The sequence below is a fragment of the Amyelois transitella genome, chromosome 5, assembly GCF_032362555.1.
Source record: "Amyelois transitella isolate CPQ chromosome 5, ilAmyTran1.1, whole genome shotgun sequence".
Classification (NCBI taxonomy): Eukaryota; Metazoa; Arthropoda; class Insecta; order Lepidoptera; family Pyralidae; genus Amyelois; species Amyelois transitella.
The window spans coordinates 9,043,041-9,067,627 of NC_083508.1; the positions used below are offsets into that span (position 1 = coordinate 9,043,041).

General features: G+C 36.1%; 1 protein-coding gene across 2 annotated transcripts; it reads left to right on the top strand.

Moving 5' to 3' along the window:
• Positions 1–20,254: 20,254 nt before the first annotated feature.
• Positions 20,255–24,157, top strand: LOC106134838 (uncharacterized). Of its 2 annotated transcripts, none has more exons than XM_013334978.2 (3): positions 20,255–20,741; positions 22,785–22,997; positions 23,420–24,157. In XM_013334978.2, exons 1-3 carry the CDS (start codon positions 20,286–20,288, stop codon positions 23,549–23,551), a joined length of 801 nt encoding a protein of 266 aa, XP_013190432.2. In that variant the 5' UTR covers positions 20,255–20,285; the 3' UTR covers positions 23,552–24,157. The 2 variants fall into 2 exon arrangements, with proteins under 2 accessions (XP_013190432.2, XP_060810889.1); XM_060954906.1 differs by lacking the exon at positions 20,255–20,741 and adding an exon at positions 21,636–22,279.
• The last annotated feature ends 430 nt before the right edge of the window (positions 24,158–24,587 follow it).

Genomic DNA, 24,587 nt, shown 5'->3' on the forward strand with positions numbered 1-24,587 from the left:
GTTTTTTTTTACAATGAAAGTACCTAAATGCAAGCTTGTTAGATGTTGACGAGTATATGTCTCTTTATAATTAAGTAGTGATTTGTAAACATTTTTATTTAGTGAGTTAATAATGATATCGGAAGAGTCATCACGATAAAAACACTTTCACAGACGTGACTTGTTTTCAATTTGTGATTCTGTCTGTAACACTCAAAGAAGAAACAAAAACAAAAGTAACTATAATTGATTCGTACCCTCCCATTTAGAAGTTTTCCCATCGTGTAGGATGGCAACACAACAGCAGACGCGACAGAGCTATGGTTAGTTTTTTTTTTAATATACAAAAATAATGCTATAATAGATACATCTTAAAATCCACTATGATGAATTTTAAGTTGCTTTATTTTTGTTTATCTGGGTCTTAAGTTACTTGATTCGAAGCAGTGCACCGCATGGTCGGCGCCTTTGCCAGCGACGAAGGAATGGACTGTTCGCGTCTCCATTATTTTAGGATTGAAGGAGGAAGTTTTATTATGAAATGAGATTGTCAGTGATAATACATACATCATCAAAACACGCCTCTCTCCCAGAAGGGTCAGCAAGTTGTCAATAAGGTTTGATGTAGTTATTCCATGGATCTTTAAATTATATCATCTATTTTACCTGTTTCGTTTTATCTAAATGACAACACCTTGACAAAGTTACTCTAGGTCTTTTCAATCAGACCAAAAATGTTGACGACTATCAAACGTCATTGTTAATGACATGTCAAATAAGAAGTGTTTGTGGTGGTAAATAATCTTGTATGGTCACCCTACTGGGCAACTTTTGAGCCACACAGTGCACTAACTTGCCTACAAGTTTGACACAATGGAGTGCTAAAGCTTGTATTTGTTCCATAATTCTAATTGTTTACTAAGTTTTTTCTAGAAGAATTTTCGATTACGCGACACAGAGCGATTGTTTTTTTGACTTCATCTCCGACCAATGTGAATTTTGCGAATGTGCTTTCCGTACCGTGTACCATGTGGTTCCCGGCACCACTACAAAAAAGAATAGGACCACTCCATGTCTTTCCCATGGATGTCGTAAAAGGCGACTAAGGGATAGGCTTACAAACTTGGGATTCTTTTTTAGGCGATGGGCTAGCAACCTGTCACTATTTGAATCTCAATTCTATCATTAAGCCAAATAGCTGAACGTGGCCATTCAGTCTTTTTAAGACTGTTGGCTCTGTCTACCCCGCAAGGGATATAGACGTGACCATATATATATGCTTTTGTATAGGTACTGAAAGACAAACAACCATAAAAAACCCTAACTTAAATTGCGTCTCAAACCATTGTTGTAGAAAATTAAAAAAAAAAAAACGATACCTACTTATTTCGTCTTTTAAAATTATTCTATTTTGTTAGCAGCCAGTGCGTAAATTAAACACTACATTTTTAAACAAAAACAAATAAGTTTTCTGCACTTGTTGTTTAATGTTTCATTCATTTTCCCCGTTTCACCCGGGCGAACAATTAAAAAGTTGTCCGGATACCGCCTGCGGGCACTGCACAGTATTGCCGGATTATCCCGGTTTTCTGTTAACCGGGTTTGGAGTTTTGTGTAGATACTGAAAAGTGAACGTGCTACTATATTTTATGAAATTGCTAGTAAGGACTGTAACGAGGGACCACTCCATCTCTTTCCCATGGATGTTGTAAAAGAAGACTAAGGGATAGGCTTATATACACTTAAAATTCTTCTTGTAGGCGATGAGCTAGCAAACTGTCACTATTTGAATCTCAATTCAATCATCAAACCAAAAAGATTAACGTGGCCTATCAGTCTTTTCGAGACTGTTGGCTCTGTCTACCTCGTAAGGGATATAGACGTGACTATACGTATGTAGGTATGTATCTTTCAAATCAACTAGGTACATACAAATAAGTCAAATATCACTTTTAGATATTAAACTGATTCTTATATAAATATTCTTACATAAAAATACAAACATCTCCAGAATAAAAACAAAATTCAAACATCGATTACAATCCCGCACTTACCATGTTTGTCACTGCGCACTGTCACTTACTAAAGCAAATAAGCTTCTTTAAAATAAAGAGTAATAAATTTCAGAAAATCCACAATTTTACCTATTGAACGTGAGAGGAGCGGAGGGGTGTTCCCCCGAGGGATAATCCGGGACGACCCGGCTGTGGGGACCGTAATTAAACGCCGCGACGACACAGCCCTGCCGTGCCACACCGGGCTGGAAAAAAAATAAAGACTGTGCGCAGAAATAAATGTCTAGGTCCAAATATCATGGAACATTCTTCAATATAATTGAATTTTATAATTACACTAGTTGTGGCCGCGACTTCGTCCGCGTGGATTTTGGGCATCATTGAAGCCCTCAAGGATGAATAATTTTCCCCGCTTTTTTTCACATTCTCCATTATTTCTTTGCTCCTTATAGTTGCAACGTGATGTTATAGGTATAGCCTAAAGCCTTCCTCGATAAATGGTCTATTCGACGCAAAAAGTATTTTTCAATTCGAACCAGTAGTTCCTGAGATTAGAGCGTTCAAACAAACAAACAAACTCTTCAGCTTTATAATATTAGTATAGATTAGTATAGATCATACGCTAAAGTTAAGCTTACTTTCGGTTACAAATTTTATAAGGTTTTGTTAAGTTAAGCTGCCTAAGTGAAGAAAAGCTCATAAAATTTGTAAACTATTTCATTACCCTCGTAGCCATTTTCCCTCAACTTTCCGGAAAAGATCTCTATGACAGACAACGTATAGCGGAGTGGGATATATAAATTAAGTCTCAGTCCGCCTTAACAATCTCATATTTCTTTTAGTTACGATACATACATACCTACATATATTACGTCTATATCCCTTGAAGGGTAGACAGTGTCAATAGTCTTGAAAATACTGGTTGGCCACGTTCAGCTGTTTGGCTTAATGGTAGAATTGAGATTCAAATAGTGACCGGTTATTTACTAGCCCATCGCCTAAAAGAAGAATCCCAAGTTTATAAGCTTATTATATTCCTATACCTAATATATTTTTTCATTGCAATAACACGAAAAGCCAAATCTCAGTCTTTAGTTTTTTGTCTAGAACGGGAATTGTCTGGAATACCGGGATAATTGGCAGTTTCGCGGTAAGTGCCTGATTAACGGAACGGTGTCCGGTGATGTGTCGCACCTCATTTGTCTGCCTAATGGCTTTTTGTAGGGCTGTGTTGGTGTCGCTAATTAAAGAGTCACAAATGGAGTTTCCGGGATGATTTTAAGAGACTCCAAATCTATACTATCTATACTAATATTATAAAGCTGAAGAGTTTGTTTGTTTGAACCCGCTAATCTCAGGAACTACTGGTTAGAATTGAAAAATTCTTTTTGGGTTGAATAGATTATTTATAGAGGAAGGCTTTAGGCTATATAACATCACGCAGCAACTATAAGGAGCAAAGAAATAATGGAAAATATAAAAAAAAACGGGGAAAATTATATATAGGTATCCTTTGTACAAATACACTTATATAACCATGATAGACTCTTCTAAGCGTATGAAGTCCCGGGCTACAGCTAGTGTTTATATAAAAGGAATGGAACTTTCAATGGAAATTTGTAGGAGACAATAATATCTATTGGTGCCATTTCCAAGAGTAAGTACCCACTCTTGACCTTGCTGATCCAATCCTTTAGGCTATGGTCAAGTGGCAAAAGGAAAAAGTAAGTGGAAAACATGGGTGATCAAATGACTATGATTTAACAACTACCTAAATGCACTACGTAGGTTATTTCGAATCCTGCGACGGCCATGTTATGATAACTCTTTTCTGAGTTACGTTAATCAGCTTGAGTGATAACTGATGCTCTAACAGCGAAAGGAAATATCGTGTGGAAACATTTAGGCAACCAGATGTGTAACCATGATCTAATATATTTGGTTCCCCTGCACGGTTGCGGACGGTCAGATGTGGAGCCTGAAAATAATGTAGATCTGGGTTTTTGAGGTATGAACACATGATGAAATTATCTACATTATAAGAAACGATTTTCTGTCAATTTAACATCCCAAAAACATGTTGAAATTACAACTTTCGTTCTGTTTCTGTTATTGCAAATAACTCGTAGTTCGTTTCGTGTGTGGCCTACTGCTTGCTCAGGCGCACTGATGAATGATACTTGCTACTTTTACGAGCATTAAAACTTTATTGCAGCGACAGATCCGTCTGACCATAAACATACAAAACATCACCGAGAAGAAACCGCTTGGTAAACTATCATAGAGTTCAGTAGGCTTTACTTACTTTTTCCTTCCAATATTGTCGGCTTGGTGTTAGTTCTGGGTACATCCTCACCTCTTTGGAGAGGAGCCTAGGAGACGTGGGTTCGCCGGCATCCACGAGGATGGTCATATGATACGGTAAGTCAGATTTTTATACCGAGTGACTGTCTTACCTCCTGATAGGAAAACCAAACCCATACTGGATTATGGTTACATACATATATACTTATCTGCAGATTTAGTCATGATGTTTTCCGTCGTCGTAAAAGCATTTTTAAGCAAATAAACCAAAGACATATAGACAGGCTGTAGTCGCTTCGTGTAAAAAACTAACTTTTTTTAACCAGATTCGTGATTACAGGCATCCTAGGCTACCTTTAGGGCTCCTTTTTACCTACATAGATAAGGATGCAAAACCCTGACTCACATTGGTATGATGATGATATAAGGATGACCCTGGTATAAATACAACACAGCATGACAAATCACATTGCTGCTTATAAAACTTAACCAACAGATGGCCTTTTATCGTGTTCTACCGAAGAAACTACACACTAAGAAGTCTTCGACTGCGTGTCTACTTAATTAAGACTTACAAGGCTATCGACCACTTGAGCTTAAGGATACATAATTATTTTTTGTGACAGATCAAATATATTGTAGACTTCATTAAACAGACTTTTAAAGATTAGTCCATTTCAGCTGTATCTTATGCTACCCAGAACGAACAATGCCGTCGAACCGTTTGAAGGTTAAACAATCGTCGGCGAATAATATAAGACACATGAATTTCCCTTCTTACTGTTGGTAAGACCTTGTATTAACGGGGGTAAATGATTTTTACGAGTATCTATCGCACTATGTCGCCCCTGCCATAGGCAAAAATGTTTCTCAACTACTAACGCCATCTATTGACGGTTGTCGGGCGGCGGCGTATCGTGTCAGCGATCGCCGGAGTCGAGGTAAATCACTCTGTTTACCAATACGCCGCGCGCCAGCCATTACCAATGCAAATGACGCCCTATTGAGCGAGGTGGAAGGAGCGTCGACAAAAAAGAAACATTTTTAAAATCGTGCATCTTTTTACATTGGATTTAATTGAGACTCCACATTTACTTCGCTAAGTAAAGAAAAAAATAGGTTACTTATTACTGAATAACCATTGGCAATGGCAATACGTACGTTTTATACGTTTTGTCCTATTTGTTAACAAATTTTTTTTTGAGGATATGACATTCAATGTGTTCATCATAGATAAGTTAGCACCTAGGTGTTACTCATACAAGAATGTCCGTATCACACAGATAAAATTTCTGATCAAGCTGCATAAAAAAAGTTTATTCGATTGAATATCTTGTCAATTGCCCTCAGAGGCAAAGACAACCAGAAACGTGATGAGGGCGAAAACCATTGAAAAAATGGTAAATGTAACATTGTCCAATCTAAATACAAGAGAAAAACGTAGAAAAGACGTAACAGGATCTAGCTATAGCAGTACTACTACTACTCACAAATTTTCAAGATCACTCTACTGCTGTAGCTGACTGAGATAGACTTTTCCTTTTCACTATTTTCATTCGGTTTTCCAAGTGTTTGACTAATACTACTTATTGAATAATACTATCATTCAATCATCCCATATCATTGAATAAGCAGTGGTTACAGTAGTTTATTCCATTTATTAGGTATTATTTTTTTTTGCTGACTGTCCATACATTTTCGACATGTTTGCTTTTGCGTGCCGAGTCCGTGCCAGTGTGTGTCTGGCTCAAATGTACGTTCATGTAAAAATCACATATAATCTTTCACGACCATTTTATAATGACCCTCCACATCCAACTGAATTGGTAGGACTATAAGACGAACTTGGTACACCGTTTACTATCGCCACGGCATTTTTAAATTGGTCGTTTAAACAGTTTGTCTGTGTGCGTGTTCGTGAGTGGATTTGTTAAACGGACCATGCATTAACCGATTTGTAAGACAGGCGTGTATTGTCGCAATAAAATTGATTATTGACTGGTTTTCATTTAAGGAGATAAAATAGAAACAAAACTTTCGCCTACAAGTACGAGTAAGTGTGACTTTATAAATAATCTAACAAAAGTTTAAACGATGATAATATTTTTTTAAGATCTGTGATATCATTGAAGGCAGATCGGGGGCAACAGTAGAAATTAATTTAAAATTATAAAATAATTATTGCCAATTTTTAGTGATACTCAAGTTAACCGTCCTTACTTCCTAGGCACTAACTTTAAACAGATAATATAAGACTATGATCACTCCTTTACAAATAACAATTTAAAACATTGCAAGCTTAATTTAACCATTGAACTAACCAGCTAAAATCATGGCTTTTGATAATTATTTTAACTATAGCCTATGTCTACCGCTTAAGGGATACGTGATATGTGTGTTAATAAATTAAAAATTAATAAAGTAAATAAAAAAAACTGAACTTGATGTCGTCCATTGAATGTCCAGCTTTAGCACTCACTTCACCTTCATACGACCTCGTGTTTCGACACCGCGGGCGAACACTAGTTATTGTTCCGACGAAGGTTCGCGTTGCGCGTTGATTACTGATGAGACGCAATCGCTACGCTGCGTTCTATTTTTGAATTTCGATGTTGAAATGCTGGCTGGATATTTATGTTTTTTTTTTTAACAAAATAAATTGCAGCAAAGTTCCCGTCACAAATAAAAAAAATAATAGTACCACTCCATCTCTTACCCATGGATGTCGTAAAAGGCGACTAAGTTGCCTGGTGTTTATATACTAGTTGCGTCTACCCTGGCAAGTACGGGCTACTTGCCAGGGTAGACGCAACAACAAACTACAACAGGGTCTGGCTGTGCCTATTAACCAGGAGTAACACGAAGCGAATGCTTCTGCTGAGTCTGGCTTTTCACTCTATTAAAACTTAGCTCTGTCTTCCCCGCTAGGGATATAGACGTGGCTACAAGTATGAATGAATGGTATCTGATCTTTGAGATCCTGTTAAAAGTGAAACCTTACCTAGTGTGGAATAAGATTGTCTCATTAAACTAAAAACTTAAGTTCTTACCATTATGATAACAGTGTCTAAACTTACCTAGGTAATATTAGTAGTGTGCAACATAGCTTGCAACTTTTAGCCTAGGTATGTTTTACCTCGATGTCTTTCACTATCATTTTTCTTAATTTTATGAATTACTATCTAGCAGTTTAGCCGTGAAAGCGTTTACAGGCAGAATTTTGTGAAAGGACGTATGTCATTGTTCTCTAACGCTCTTACTTAAAAATTAACTAAGTCTTATACAAGTTTAAGATTTAACATATCGGATGAAAGTGCAATTTTTTTTGAAGAAAAAAAGAATAGAACCACTCCATCTCTTTCTCATGGATGTCGTAAAAGACGACTAAGGGATACGCTCACAAACTTGGGATTCTTTTTTAGGCGATGGGTTAGTAACCTGTCACTATTTGAATCTCAATTATATCATTAAGCCAAATAGCTGAACGTGGCCATTCAGTCTTTTCAAGACTGTTGGCTCTGTCTACCCCGCAAGGGATATGGACGTGACCATATGCATGTATGTATATCGAATGAATAGATTTGTCAAACAATTTATCATCATAAGTACTCGTAAAATTTATAACACTCTTTATTTCAACAAGGGTACAAAAATAGTATTACCCACACAAAAGCGGATTATGTCTGGCATAATTGCGTAGTAACCATAACACATTTGCCCGGACCGATCTCCCAAGGGCCCCTGGGACCCATTCAACCCTTTTAGGGTCCCGGCCTAGATAGTAACAATTTTATTTTCATTTGTTTTGCTTTTTTTCGCTGCATGTTGTTTGTTATAACTTACTATTCTACTTGGAAAAGGGGGTTGGATGATGTCCTTTCTAATGATGGAATTTTTCAAATTTATTAGAAATACCGTGCTGCGTACGCACTTTAGAAAAGTACCACTCAAACTAAGGGATAGGCTACATCTTAGGAAATTAATTATCTTCTTTCAGGGAATGGGCCAGCAACCTGTCGTACATTACATAAAATTACGCCTTTTTCCCGGACGGGTAGAGACTACATCTTTCGGTTACTCTTGACCTGACCCTTTGCCAGGATGCACTTAATTTGACCAAGAAACTTTCGTCTAGGCCTCCCACTCCGCCTTTTCCCTCCACACTCTCCTTGTATATCTGCTTAGTCAACCTGTTTTCATTCATCCTCTCCACATGACCAATCCATCTTCTATTCCTGTTACTACATCTTCTTTCACATCACAACATTCATTGAGTATTTGAATTACAATTCCATCATCAAGCCATACAGCTGAATGTATTAAAGTCTTTATGAGAATGTTGGCTCTGTCACAAACAGATGAAGAGACTAAGGAATGGGGATGAAACGAAAGAAGTAAGAAGAGATCGGCGTACCTTAGTGGAATTATGTAGTCTCTGCCTACCCCTTCAGGAAAGAGGTGTGATTTTATGTGTGCAAATAAAAAAAATAAAACTAACTTTATTTCAAACTAGAGAACGCCCTAGTCGCGTGAAACAAAAACAACACGCTCATTGCTGTACCCGCGAATATTTCGAAAAATCCTGTCTTAGGGGCTCATCTTGATCCCAAAGGAACCTAAATCCTACTACTATTATAAAGGCGAAAGTTTGTATGGATGTTTGTTACTCTTTCACGCAAAAACTACTGAACCGATTACCATGAAATTTGGTATGTAGTTAGCTGAAGACCCAGAATAACACATAGGCTACTTTTTATCCCAGAGTTCCCGCGGGATTGATAGGGTTTCCATGCGGACGAAGTCGCCGGCGGCCTCTAGTACATACTAAATTTAAAATGTCTGGATCGCTAAGTTAGGGTTGTGCGTTGAAATGTCATTTCTTAACTCATCCGTTTATATCGACTGCCTGACAGACGAGACACAACCCAAACTGCTTAGACTTGAAGCTTAACACGTAGGATCCTTATACGGTATAGGGATGTACTAAAAGGGGATTTCCCGAAATTCCAGTGGTAAAAGGTATTTTTCATTTTACGAGTGAAGAGCAGCGGGCGTCTTCTAGGATTCAATAGAATAGCTTGACGACAATGGATGCTATTTTAAAAGTACTAACATAATTAAAATAATAATTTATCACAGAAATCTGGAGAAAAGAAAGGGAGACACAATACTAAAATTACATACATATAATCACGTCTATATCCCTTGCGGGGTTGACAGAGCCTACAGTCTTGTAAAGACTGATAGGCCACGTTCAGCTATTTGGTTTTAAGATAGGATTGAGATTCAAATAGTGACAGGTTGCTAGCCCATCGCCTAAAAGAAGAATCCCAAGTTTATAAGCCTACCCCTTAGTCGCCTTTTACGACATCCACGGGAAAGAGATGGAGTGGTCCTATTCTTTTTCTTATTGGTGCCGGGAACCACACGGCACAATACTAAAATTTGTGCGATAAAAGGAAGATTTGGATTTCAAAGTTATCCGGCCCTTAATTGAATTATTAGTATAATCACAACATTACTAACGAAAGTACAATCTACATAAATATCGTTCGTTTTGGCGAGGAGAGCAATGAAATGTCCAAATAAGGTTACCTAAGTCGTTGATAGAGTTGATTAAAATTTCGCGGTGTCCAAAGTATGCTAGATATTATACCATAAGTAGGTACTTATTTTGTCCTAAATAATGTTGGTAGTAAAAAATTGATGTCCTGTTATTTATTCTACAATCCTACTCCCTTGATACCAAACAAACTTACATTTTTCCGCATCGAAACCCACGGTTCTTCAATTTCACGGCATCTCGGAGTTTTTCCTTTGAATAAATTATGCACGCACCTCGTAAATTGAACTCTATTTGTGGTTAGTGTTTCAGGGTAGACGGGATTTGTTTTTACGATTCACTCGATCTTATAATTTATTCATTACTTGTTTTGCCCACGATTTCGTTCGGGTTTAGGACGACTTTACTTATTCAATTAACTCAGATAGACGGGGCATGCGGAAGATATCCTGGCGAGACCGCGAGACGTCGTGCCCGGACTAATAATTGGAATAGATATTCTGAAGTAATTGGATTCGCGAAACCGGAGAGTGCAACTCACGCGCAAAAATTTCTATTAAAATTAAATTTTATTTATTTTATTAAAATTAAATTAAAAATCTTTGTGGTTTGCATAATTTAAAATTTGGTGTTTTGAGAGGTAAGTACCTGTAATATAGTTTGAAATTTTTCACAGTGCCCATTATAACAATACAAAAACTGTCTATGATCACGTCTTTAAATCATATAAACAGCTATTGAATAAAAATACTCTTCAATCAGAGCATAACGAGAAGTCAATAGGCAATAGTGTTGGGTATAAAATTATTTTATCGATATTATAATAAAAATTACTTTTTCATCGCAACAACATATTAGGTTGTTGCATCTTATAATATAATTAGACATAAATTATGTAAGCAATTGTTTTGAATGGTATTAGATGCCAGTTTGTCAAACTAGTGATGGTGGTGGCTTACTAATTTATTTTCATCTTTTACTCATTATTCCTAGTTCCATTATCTTTTATATTGCAACTGGTTTTAAGTTATTAATATCTTTATTCTACGCAATATCTAAGTATATCGTCTCTCCTAATTTCTCTTTTTATTTATATTCAGGGCTTTAATTACCGTAAAAAAAATTGGTTTTATTATTACTGTTAAACAGGGTTACCGTTATAAATTAAGTACCGTTATTCTGGGTAACGATATTTTCGACTTCATTTACCGTTATACTTATATAACGTTACCATTAAAATTAACGGTAAGAGGTATAGTTAAGATTGTTTAACGTTAATTTTTTTTTTAACTTAGGGCAGAGCGGGGTCAGTTGAGACGCGGGGTCTACCGAGCCACCCTTAGTACCACCAACACGGTGCGTGATAAATACGAAAGAGAATTATAAGGGGAAGCGGGGAGGTGAGGGAATGGAACCACCGTTTTTTTAGTCGCCGGCCGGCGTTTGGTATGGGTGAGAGTGCGCTTTGTTGCAGATTTTGCGCCAAAAGTAAAAAAACATCGCTCCACTGGATTTTGATTTAATGTCACAAATATTATTATCTGGCAATCAAGTAAGTGTATTTTGCAGTATTAATAATTACTGTTAACGATTATGATTTCAAAGTTACCCTACTTGCAACGGTTTTTTAGCATTTTAGCTAATTACAAATTATTCGGGGAAGGGGTCACTTGAGTCAAAACAGACGGGGTCAAATGAACCATGGTCAGTGCTATCAAACATCGAAACAAAAGTGACACCTAACTTTTGTTTCGATGTTTGATAGCACTGCTACGCTTAAACATCAAATATTATATTTATTTCAGGATGCGAACTTATAAAAGAAAAACTGATCGTGCTAATAACAGTAAAGATTTGTTAAAACGAGCTGTAGATGAAGTTATCAATGGGAAGAGCATAAGAAAGTCGGCTAAAGATAACAATATCGACAGAAAAACGCTTTCCAGGTATTTCAGAGGAGTATTCCTGGAGAAGAGTGGGTACAATGCACAGATTGCCAAGAATGGGCTCACATTAAGTGCACTTCTAGTGCTAGTGCAATTTATGTTTGCATGAACTGCGACACTGACTAAGCTAGTAAGCTTTTTATTTGATTTAGATGATTATTTTAAATAGTTATAAGGGATCTCAGAAGTTTTGTTACGTTTATGTTTTCATGTGTCAAATATTTAATTATGTTTAAAGTGTTGTATACTCATAGGCTCAAGTGACCCCTTCAGGTGGTTCAATTAGCCCCGCCTGTGGGGTCTATTGAGCCATACGCCTTTTTTTATTGTAAAATATTTTTAGTACAGTAAAATACGGATTTGCCAAAGTTTTTTGTTCTTATTATATGCTTAAATAAATAAATGACTGATTTAAGTATAAATCTTTTTTCATTTATTTTTTGAATGGACCCTATCCTGATTTAAACAAAATCATGGTCAAGTGACCCCGCTCTGCCCTACCGGTAAATTCATATAACGTTCCTGATTGATTTAATGACGTCAACACTTCTAATCGTGTCATGTATCGTACAGTTGCGTTGCGACAGACAAACTTTAGCTATATTTTATAAAACAGAACAGATTAATTGGTAACGTTATTTATAAAGTTAATTGGTATCACTATTCTTGACGTTTATTGGTAATGATATATAACGTAATTTCATATCGTTATAAAATTACATTACCGATACCACGCCTATAACGGTATCAGTCAACAACCTTTTGAACATAACGTTATTTACCGTTACTTTTAATGTCAATTTGGTAACGTTAACAAGCCCTGCTAATAAGTATTTAGTCTTTTATTTTCGATCCTACTACAGATGAAGTACCAAATTTAACAGGCAAATTTTACGATTAACAATTCATAGCGACAGTGATATTCCACGACGTGTTATCTTAATGAATTATTAAAAGCCATCGATAAAACATCTCGTTAACGACACGTCCCTGGCACTTTTACAATACCAGTTTCCGTTCCCGACGCGAATCGCCAGAACTTGTTCCTCTGACGCCAATTCATTATCAGACTTCCAGACAAAACGTGTACATTTTTCCACAACACTACCACAAACATCTAAAAATACATTACCAACTCTATTCTCTTGAAAACTAAGTCTAAAAACCAATAACTTAACTGTGCTATAAGACCAAATGAAATCGGACATCGAATGATTACTAGCCTCGCGTGTTTGATTTCGAACGACGTATTAGTTGCTCGATTCATTCTAATATTAACTATAGTTCTACAGAAATAAGGTTGTTAATCCGTGTGTGGTGTTATAAATAGGTTGTTTTTAGTGCAAGCATCGGTGAGGCAATGAGAGAGGGCGTGTGATAAATCCGCCTTTGAGCCGTCACCGCTTGGTATTAAAATATATTTCGAGATTGTTTTTTGCTGCAGTTGGCTCCGTTCCCGGGGTTACTGGCAAGTCTGGATCGACGGGTATGCGGCATCAATTTTATGAACGGTGTTCTGCTATAAACATTGAGTATATCGGAGCTGGGTAGGAAACTCATTACTTAATAACAGGCTGGAATGTTCTCGTTATTGATGTCATTGGACGTTGATATGTTGATATGATAAAGGCTAGTTTTTAAAAACTATGAAAGAATACCTTGTTATCGTAAAAATGGTGTTTCACTACTGAACACTTAGTCACTTATAATGTTTTGAATTATGTAGTATGTTTCTTTCTATACATAGTCGTAGCGTGGAAATGCATTATTGCCGCACAATGTAATAATAAATGGATTACTTAAATAAAAAGCCCTTCCCTTGAAACAACTAGCGCCATCTCTCATGTGCCAACACACTCGGCCAAGTTTTGAAACTAGTGTTGTTACGTTACTTAATGTTTCATTATCGATAGCTTTATAATGTGATAAAATGTTAATAGTATGAATTAACAGTTTGTTTTAGTATAATAAAAATCATATCGAATACTTAATGAAGAATACGTTAGAAGAATAAGTTGAAGAATAAGTTATTTTCATGATATTTTTATTAATCAAATAATATAATACTCAATTGTATAAGTGCATTTACGAGTAAATACTCGATCTTTTCAGTAATAGGTAACAGAAATATTAAAAGACCATTTTTACCATGTACTTTAATGGCGTTTAGTTCCCGGTACTTAGGTATTCCCGGTAATTATAAGTACCGGGCCACTCCATAACTTACTTCCTGGATGTCTAAAATCGTCTTAATGAATCGGTGCAAAAATCTTATGCCGTTTTCACCATGATTTAATATGGGTAAGGTTCCTCTGCAAAAATTGCCAAGGTCATATGGTTTTCGCTTTGCGTTAAAACCTGCCTTACCCGATCCAGAATTATGAACAAAGGCTCACCACGGGCTCCTTCATCCGGGCATCATCAGGCGATGCAAGCCTTCAACCCTTTGAAGCGACATACATTCATAAAATCACGCCTCTTTCCCAGAAGGGTAGATAAAGTCTACATCTTTTCACTTGCCACGATCCCTGCATACTTCTTTTGCTTCATCCACATTCGTATATTCTCTTCATACAAATCGTCGATTTCAACTTGAAACAACTCGATTTTAAAAGAATTATGCTTAGATCTCGGTGTATTCATAAGATTGGTGATGTGACGGCTAGGACTCGATAAAAGTGTAATTTATAATCCATCAGCTGCGCATCGCACCCCCTCCTGATGCCAAGTCAAGTGTGAGCATCAAATCTATCAAATATATCTCCCCTAAAAGCTTTGAAAATAAAAAAATGTTTATATTTACTTAGTCTTAGTTTATGAATGTATATGAGTATATAAGTAGGTACTTATTCTACATTCTACAGTATTCGGCAGAAAATTTTGCACACATCTCAATACATACGAGACAATTTTATCGTTTCACTTAAGAAGGTATAAGTATACTTAAATTGAAGACATAAAAAAATTAGTTTATCTAAGAAGGGTTTTTCCAAGTCTTTTCACTATTGATAGATAGCCATTCTAGTCTTGTCTTTTCGGGTACACAAGGATAGATAGTTGGTTGCTGTTTTCTTTTGGTCTGTTCATCTCAATTTTTCCTATACCTGTATTAACCTAAAGTTTTTAATTCAAAACACAATAACTTAAAAAAGTGATCCCTTATCTTAAAAGTTTATTCGATCAAAACTTAATGATAAATTTATAATCCCTTATTACTCGTATTAACTCCATTACCATTTGTCGTAACAATTTATGTAATTGAATACAAATCATCAAATTTGGATAGCTACTAATTTTGATCCCAAATCACCGACACCTCATTGATCCAGGTGCAAAAAATCACGTTGTAAATCATCTATAGACCCTCAATATGCAGGTACCCTCAAAAACCCGTTAATCAGGAGCAAACGACATTTTATTCCGGTTCGCGCCCCGCGTCGAGTGCTGTCTCGAGAGATAGCAAAGTAATGGCAGCAAAAAAGTACAGATAAAAGAGACATGATCAATACGTGTGCTGGAAAGATATTGCCAAAAAATCGATATGGGGAACGCTTAACAGAAGCCAGGGGGCAATACAGGGGTCATCTTTTTTATTGAGATTGTCGGAAATATTAGTCGGTACACGAACGTTTTAAGGGGTTATTATTGTTATTAGGAATATAACCTACACTTAACTTTTACGTAGGAGTAGTACGCAGGGGTCATAAGACACACACAGGTTAACGACGCGCAGTGGAGTCTCATAATAACTGCATTTTACCCTTTGGCTATATAACCCTAAACGTCAAACTTTATTACGGAATTAACTTACGCAAAAACAAGATAAAACGTAACAACAAATTAAATATATACTACGAGTATAAACGGATACCTAAGTAACTTAGGCTATAGACATGTTGCTTTTTTTTTCATTCAAAAATTTGCTATCGGTACTCTCGAAGGGCGGGGCGTCGTCGTCGGTCTCATTATTTTGATATTAATCCGTCGCCCCCTGACATCCAGCGTCGACGCCAGTCGGCTTGGCGATTTTAATTAATGTATGGCTGCAAACATTAGGAAATACGAAAGTTTCCTTTGCCTGATCGAAATTGGAATGAAAGTTATTTCTGAAATATATTTCTAAGTAAATAAAATTAATAAAAACATTCACTCAATATATATAAGTATAGAATAGAATAGAATAGATTTATTTTCAAAATTGGATACAAGGTATCACTTATTGACGTCACATAACTTAAATCTAATTATAACTACTACCGCTTCCAAAGCGCATGTGTAGAAGAAGCGGCGGAACAAACTACACTGCAGCATTTTCATAGGACGTCAATTTACAAATATAGATCTCTTAAATCTAAATCGTGGACGAATGCACATTGTCTACATTAAAAAACATGTATGAATGTAGAACTGATTAGGTATGTCAATACGAATATTTCGTCAAATAAAATAAATATAAAATAAAATATGTACATACTGTACAAATTATGTCAAGATCATGTCAAAAATACACAAGCATTTAAGAGGCCATTATGTCCAGCTCGGGCCACACATGTTTATCATTAATATAATCATCCGTGCTGTAATAGGCTTTCCTACAAAGCTCAACTTTAATATACTGTTTGAATTTTCTATCATTCATTTCAAGAACACTTTTTGGTAATTTATTATAAAATCTTATACAATTAATCAGAAATGATTTCCCTACCTTAGCCAGCCGATGTGCTGGGATCGACAACTTGTAATTGTTCCGCAGTGATCTACTAGTACATTCACCTACTTTTTTGAAAGAGTCTAAGTTTTTCCTAACATGCATGATGTTATCGAATATGTATTGGGAGGGCAAAGTTAAAATATTTAGGTTTTTGAAAAAATCTCTAAGGGAATCTCTACGTTTAAGACCGTAGATATATCGAATTGCCCTTTTTTGTAAAATGAAAATAGTTTGTATGTCTGCTGCTGATCCCCAAAGCAGTAGACCATATGACATTAAACTATGAAAATAACTAAAATATACTAGCTTAGCAGTTGCCACATCCGTCAAATGCCTAATACGACGAATAGCGTATGCTGCAGAACTAAGCCTTTTAGAAAGTTTTAAAATGTGAGCATGCCATTTCAAATTTGAATCTAATGTTATATAAGTATATATATTGAGAGAATTTTTTATAATATAGATAAGCTTTGTGATTTAGAATTTGGAAATTAGTTTACTCCGCAAGGGATATAGGCGTGATCATACATAATTATGTATGTAATTAGCCTAATAGTCATCGTGAGCCATACTAATTCCGCTGGCCAGGGCTCTGCCTTTGACCATAGATCCTGGATTGGGTGATCGGGTTTTTACACGAGGCGACTCCCAGCTGACCTCCACATGCAACCATAGCAGTATGTGTTTACCCTATCCTATACGGATATTAATATTGATTTTCAATTTCATGTCCATTTGAGTTGCGATTCTAATCAGTTTCTACTAATGATCAGCCATAACTTCAGCTTCCTTAATTTCTGTGCCTTTCCTATTTCTGTTTTAATTGGGTCGAGAAAAGGTCGCAGCTCACTAGACGTATCCCTCACGCAACCAATAACGCCTAGTCGTTCAGTATTGTGGGCGATAAGTGCGGACATCACATGTTTGTGTGTACTAGACATACATAAACGCCAATACACGCCATAACACGCCTTTTTCCCGGAGGGGTAGGCAGGCACTCCATTTTTATACTTGCCACCATCAAAAGATAATGACTGCAATGATTTTATTTTTAAATCTGTGGCACACAATATACATCCACAAAACTGTGCACAGGACAGTTTTATATCACTTTCAAATCGCATCGTCCATCCATACACGTTAATCACTTCCCCGTGATTCCTGCCAGTACTATCTTCATGCGAAGAGCTGTGGCCAGGGTGTGCATACATACAAACATAAAATCGCGCCGCTTTCCCGGAGGGGTAGGCAGAGACTACCTCTTTCCACTTGCCACGATCTCTGCATAGTTCCTTCGCTTCATCCACATTCATAACTCTCTTCATGCAAGCTCGGCGGTTTCGGGTACTTTTGACCTGACCCTTTAACAGGACGGCCTTAATTTCAATCAAGATACATTCATCTAGGTCTTGCCACTCCGACCTTTCCCTCCACACTCTCCTTGTTTCTCTGCCAGGGTGTGCAAGTGCACGGAAATCTACTAGTGATAGAATTTTTGAACCTATGGTGAACCTGCGCCTCCCCGTAAATTGCTCTTTTAATTCAGACACCTTAACCCGGGGCGCTTAATCAGGCAGTTGCTAGCTCCCGTGTCGCGTAGTTCTAATGTGGTACGACCTTAAATAAAATTGCCTGTAAATGACTGGCTGGGAAAGCGGAAAACATTTTTTAAAAGACCGCGGCCCTTGGGGTGGCAATTCAATTTTTTAAGCTTAATGGCTATAATTGAGCAACCGTCTGCCATATTTCACACGGATTTCTTTTCATTTAGCTTTGAGTTCGTACCTCTGAGAATAATTTTGACGTGTGAGTGTGAGCCATTTCTTACGATCACACATTCGATTTGGAATTTGAGTAGGTGATCTCTCCACTTTGCCAAAAACTTTTTGAAATCAATGAAATTTTGGAAATAATACTGAATGATAATGATGATGAACTACTTTGTAATAAATCTGCTTACAAACTACAAACGCTTGCAAATCAATCTTTAACGACTTTTGCCGAAATTTAACCTAAGAAAACTACTGCATCTAAAGAGAAAGAATTTTAATAAATCTGTCGTATAAATACTACTAAAAGTAAGTACGAAAAGTTGAAACGAACACATTCCTAAAATAAAAATGATAAAACCTTTTTGTCTGGAACTTGTGGACGTGTGAGGTCTATATAATAACAATGTCATCGTAAAATAGTAGGGTTGCCACTGAAACGAATAAAGTCATTTTTTTAAATAACTTGTGACGTCGTGCCTCCGCAGTCTTACCTGCGCCCCTCACAGCCTGGGAGCCCTATATAAGCCTTCGCCTTTGGATTACTCCAGTGCTCACCAAGTTAAGCTTGCTACGCTCTGGCGGCAGGTACCTCGTGATACCTCGGATCCCGTGTCTATAACCTACCCACTCTTTAAAGATTGTGAAACTAGTCCTAATAAAGTTTGAAGTTATTCTATGGATTTTTAAATTATCTCTCACTACTCTTAGCTGCGACGTTCTACCTAAACGGTACAAAATTATAAACAAATATTCGTATGATATATGGGAATATGACTCCAAATATCTTTTTTTAATCTATTACTTCAGAGAATCTTTTTTCATTATTCAAAGTACTTACTTTCATTTGTTTGCCTAGATGTGTTGTACATTTAGGAAATATTTTGAAATTACCTCATTCTGACCAGCAGCAATCTTGTATTTCAATTGTCCGCTTCACCCATTCCTGAAATATTGATAATGAAAAATGCATACTTAAGTAGTTTGGAAATAAAAAATCTCAAGTCAGATTACGGGTTGTTAAAACCAAGTTTTTTATGAGTGACAGCCCTAAAATTGTTTATGTCGCTGGCCCACACAAGCGGCGCGTATTCATTTGTAACTTAATTGGATGCTTGTAAAGTTTACCACTTAATTTATATGAAGATGCTCCACGTTTTTTAAAACAATACCTACTTATATAATTAAACTGTACTTTATACTAAGTAAGTATTTTTTATAGAAAACCCTTCGAAAAGTAGAAAAAAATTGGAGGGACCGTACAAAATAAGTTTTTAATAGTGAAATTATTATAAATAAGTGAAAAAGGTAAATTTTATTTTTATTTTTTATACTCTTGCCATGTAATATTAATTAAAAGACATGTAATTTGGTTTTTTGTATTCTATGTCCATTTTTATTGATCTGAATTCTGTCAATCCTTGATCTGTCACTTCACTTGTTCAGTCAGTTCTTATAAAAAAGTATTTATCATCATCACTCACATTTTCCTTCTTTAAAGAATTTACAAACATAATAACTTCTTATACAATAAAATTTACCAATACATACATGCATACATACATATAATCACGTCTATATCCCTAGCGGGTTAGACAGAGCCAACAGTCTTGTAAATACTGATAGGCCACGTTCAGCTATTTGGCTTTAAGATAGAATTGAGATTCAAATACTAATAAATTTACTAATATTATAATAATATATCTCATCTTTAAGTCATGTAAATCATTCCACAGAAGACCTTCGTACATCGAGCCCTGTTAATCAGAGTTAATGTGATTATGGTTTCACCTCTTTATACTTTTTAGCGCCTTGAAGTTAGCGCGCCAACGCAACAACTGTTTTATGTGCACGAAACCGCAACGTTCCGTTTCTATACTGGGTAATTTGCGCGCGGTTGCCGTCCCGTCCGCTAGACACCGGTTTTATCGCTCTCTGCCCCTGCCCCGCAGTCTCGCTAGAGCGGCTTTGACAGTGTAACGTAAAATATTTATCGAAATGGATTCCAATTCAAATTCATGCGAAATGTATTGGCCAAAAATAGAAGTAGATTCAGATAACGAGATGGAAACTAATAGAAAGGAACCTAAATCTATTTGGACATCTGAAAATACTTTGAAACTTATTGAAACGATGGAAAAAGAATGTAAGGAGTTGTGGGATGTGAAACATCCGTTGAACAGGGACAGGTTAGCGAGGCAAGAGAAGCATGAGTATTTGGCTAGCATGTTTGCGACTACAGCCGAAGAGATAAGTAGGAAGATACACAATTTAAGATCACAGTTTAATAATGAGTTGCGGAAAATAAAAAGGCGGCAAATGACGTCTCTGAGCGGGGGTGGGGAGCTGTCATCGGGAGGAGGAAGCGGGTGGGAGTACTTCGACGCGCTCTCGTTCCTGCTGCGAGCGCCCTCTGCCGACCCCCTGGACAGTGTCGACGGAGTTAATCTTGCGGTGCGTCATATGTTTTTAACAACTTCCGAACGGCCAGTTATGTTGTGTTAGAAACACAATGAAATGAATGTTTTGATAGGCAATTTTCTTGGGACACGACGAGGACTGACTAACTTAATGATAGTGACTAGGACTTTACTAGGGCTAAACAAGAGTTAACTAAATTATGTAGGGCAATATAATATCTTGTAGTAATAGCAACATTATTAAAAAAGGGTGAAAAGGTGAAAAAAAAAAACATTCGGAATTCAAGAATTATGTTGGCAGTGTTAGTTAATACCTGTTCCCCTGGTATTTGAGTGTCAGTAACGCTTGAACAAGCCACGCGGAGAGCACGTTTATTTTGTTTTGAAAACTTTTTTCGTCCAGAAAAAATTGACTGCGGGTAGTAAGGTATGTATTATATTATTATATTTATTATAATTTCATAACGTACTTTTATACTTATTGTTGTTTAGTTTAATTAACTTGATCTGTTATGGGAATTTTAAAAGAATTTTTGCTTGGATTATGTCAGCTCTATTACTCAGTTCCGCTACGTTTGGCTTGATAAATTGTTTACATCACATTCTAGCTGGAATACTAAGATAAGAATACGTCATGGGCAATGATAAAAAACTAATGTGGAGAAATATGCGTTTAAAGTTAGGATTTTATTATTAATATTTATTTACGTCTAGGTATATAGGTGTTTGTAGTTATCTGTGTTTTTCCGAGACTGTTAACTTTGGCTCTGTCTTAATCTGGTCTTATCTGGGATTAAAATGTGAGATATGTGTATTTTGACATAGTAGTAAGATACTTCTTCTAAGAATCAAGTTTTTAAGAGACACTGGGTATATCTACTAATACTATGATTAAATTTTATTGTAAGGTAATAGGTATGAGCGTTAGAAAATGATCCCTTGCATGATTATTTTAAAACATTTTAAAATTAATATTATAATTTGCATAGGTATAGTAGGTATTTTGTTACCTACCTGATTACCTTTATTAAACTGTACTATTTTTTCTACATCGTTTTGTTAGTTGCTTTCTTAAGCTTATTTGTGCTACCTTTTCTGTTAGAAATTTGCTTGCAGAACTACGAAATATTTTCTTTTTATATTTAAAATTTTTAAAATATTCACAGATCATATAAAATGCCGCGGAAAAGCAAAGACAACAATGAACAGAGACTGCTAAAGAAACGGCTTCAAGAAAGGAAACGATATGCGGCTATTAAAGAAGACCCACATAAGTATGAGCTTCAGAGAATAAAAGAAAGGCAGAAATACCTGAGAAAAAAGGAGTTAAAACTGATAAGGTCTATCAAAGAATTGTCTCCGGAGGCGCAGAGGTTGAAAAGGAAGAAATGGAGGGAATACAATAGGAAAAGGAGAAATAATAAAAGAAATAACCAAAATTATAATACAGAGAGTGATAGCGATAATGGCGATGCCGGTGATATACCTTCAGAAGAAGAAATTGAGACCAGACTTTTTGTAAAGCTTGAAGACGAATCTCTGAGTGACACTTTTATAACGGAAAATTCATTGGTATAACATATGGATTGAATTTGAAATTAATTTTGAAGTTATTTTTTTACTAGCTTTTATTCATTTTGGAGATGTCCGTGGTAGTAACATGGCCTCCAGATATGCTTGTTTATTTATCAAAAAAGAATACCTAAAGCAATATTTTTGTTTATAGTCAAGATATGTTTATAATATTACATATTTGCGTGCACTAAATGCCTTATCTGGTATACATATGTACTATACAAGATTAACCACGCATCAGATTATTTAAATAAGTGCTAATTTATTTTTCTTTGTAACTTGATATAATTGAATAGTTTATAACTTTTGTATCCTTTGCAAAGTAAAAATCTTTATTCCAAATTAAAAAATATGTATTCCAGTGTTTTCCAATGCTTATTCAGTCTTCAACACTTCACCTTCGTTTTCATGCTGACGATAGTTCCGTTTAAATCCTCACATGTCTAGTTACGCCTTTGTCTGAAAGACTACATCAATTAAATAATTTATTTATTCTTCTCAGTTGGCGGAGTTCCAAGCTGATGAAGAAGTGGAGTTCGGTGTTGCGGCCAGAGCGAACTCAACTGCCAAAGAATCTTCCTCGCCAGCAAAAAGGCCCACTTTGAGGGTAGCAGCTTCAGCACCGCCTCCGTTGCCACCCAGCGCTCACCCCATGATGTGGCCTGAGGAACCCACGCCGAGGTTGAGACCAGGAATTAATGCAGACGAGTGCCAGGTCAGTTCAGATCATAAAGAGTTTCCCCTTCTTTCTGAAACTATTACCTAAATAAAACATTTATGAAACATAGACACCATTTACTAACAGTTATCTCCCAGTTAAAAATTAAAAAAAATCGTAGATAAGAACCCTGGGGTACGCCTTTGACTATGATCTTGGATTGTGTAAGTTCTAGTAAGTAAGTCTGACCTGCGCAACATTGGCTATTTAACCAGTTGACCGAATGTGCTAATTTCCTCACCATGTTTTTCCTTATCGGTTAGCAATCAAACTAAAGTACGTATATATTTTAGAAATTATAGTCACTAGTTCTTACATGGCCGCGGTAAGATTTGAATCTGTGCATCATGCTTTTTTATAAGGGCACCTTACCGTTCGACCACTAACGCTCTTATAGGTAATTACCATTAATCTTTTAGATATTCGGTGACTTCGTGGCATCAGAACTAAGGACGCTACGATCAGACGAATCAAGAAAGAGACTCAAGCGCATGATCCAGAAGGCAATTCTACAGATAGGAGAAGAAGAAGACATGAGTATTAATGGATAGCGGTATCATCGCCTCTCCTCTGTCTCGCCCGAGATTATGGATTGAGGCGTGTGCGAGTGAGATGCCCTTACGTCGATTTTATTTTATTAAATGTTGAATGAATAGTTGAGAATGTTTAGAATTCTAATTTATAAGGGCGATATTTATTTAATTTTTTATTATCAATTTTCTTTTTTTATAGTCAGTTCACATTTCTTTTAATGGCTCTTTTGAATAATATGATATTTTTTATTCTAGTTCAAAATTTGGGACGGGGCTTATGTGCCTATTTGAGAAAGTGCATATAATATCTTAAAAACAAGAATACTCACTTTAGAGCTAACTTACTTTTGTTATAGGTAGGTAGGTACCTATGTAAATAATGTATTTAGATGTACCTATATATGTAATGTTTTGTAATATCAGTATTTTTATGACAAAAGGTGGACATGACACTTCGGCAAATGTTAGATACCAGTAATAAGGTCATCAAAAATGTCAAATAATTGTAAAATATGAATAGAAGCCTTCAGGGTTGACTTTTAAGATTATTTAATATCTAATATCTTGACCACTGAACACGGTATGATGTCTTGATGTACTAACTTATAACAATAAACTGCATGTTTATCCCACATGTATGAATTGTGATATTAAATATATATTTTGCATTTTGTGCGTTTTATTACGACAAAAATTTACTTACGAGTAATTTTTCTTTCTTTTTTTTACACAAACAAAACAATTCTGGCACAGAAAATCCTAAAAAAAGTAAGAAGTACTTAGGTACTAGTAATTATATGCCACATAGTCGACCTTATGACCCAACATAGTTCATACAGGTTTTCTCATTATGATCAGCATTGGTTGGCAATCAAAGTAATGTAATAACGTAACTAAGAAAACAGTTCGGCCGCAGTAGGTATCGAATATTTCATTCAGAAACCTGCACATGCAATTGTAAGTGTGACCATGATGGAATATGGGTTGCATTTCCTTGTAAATGTTGCGGACGTTAGATAGGAATTGCTTCGTGTAAAAGCCGTGCTTCTTCCCG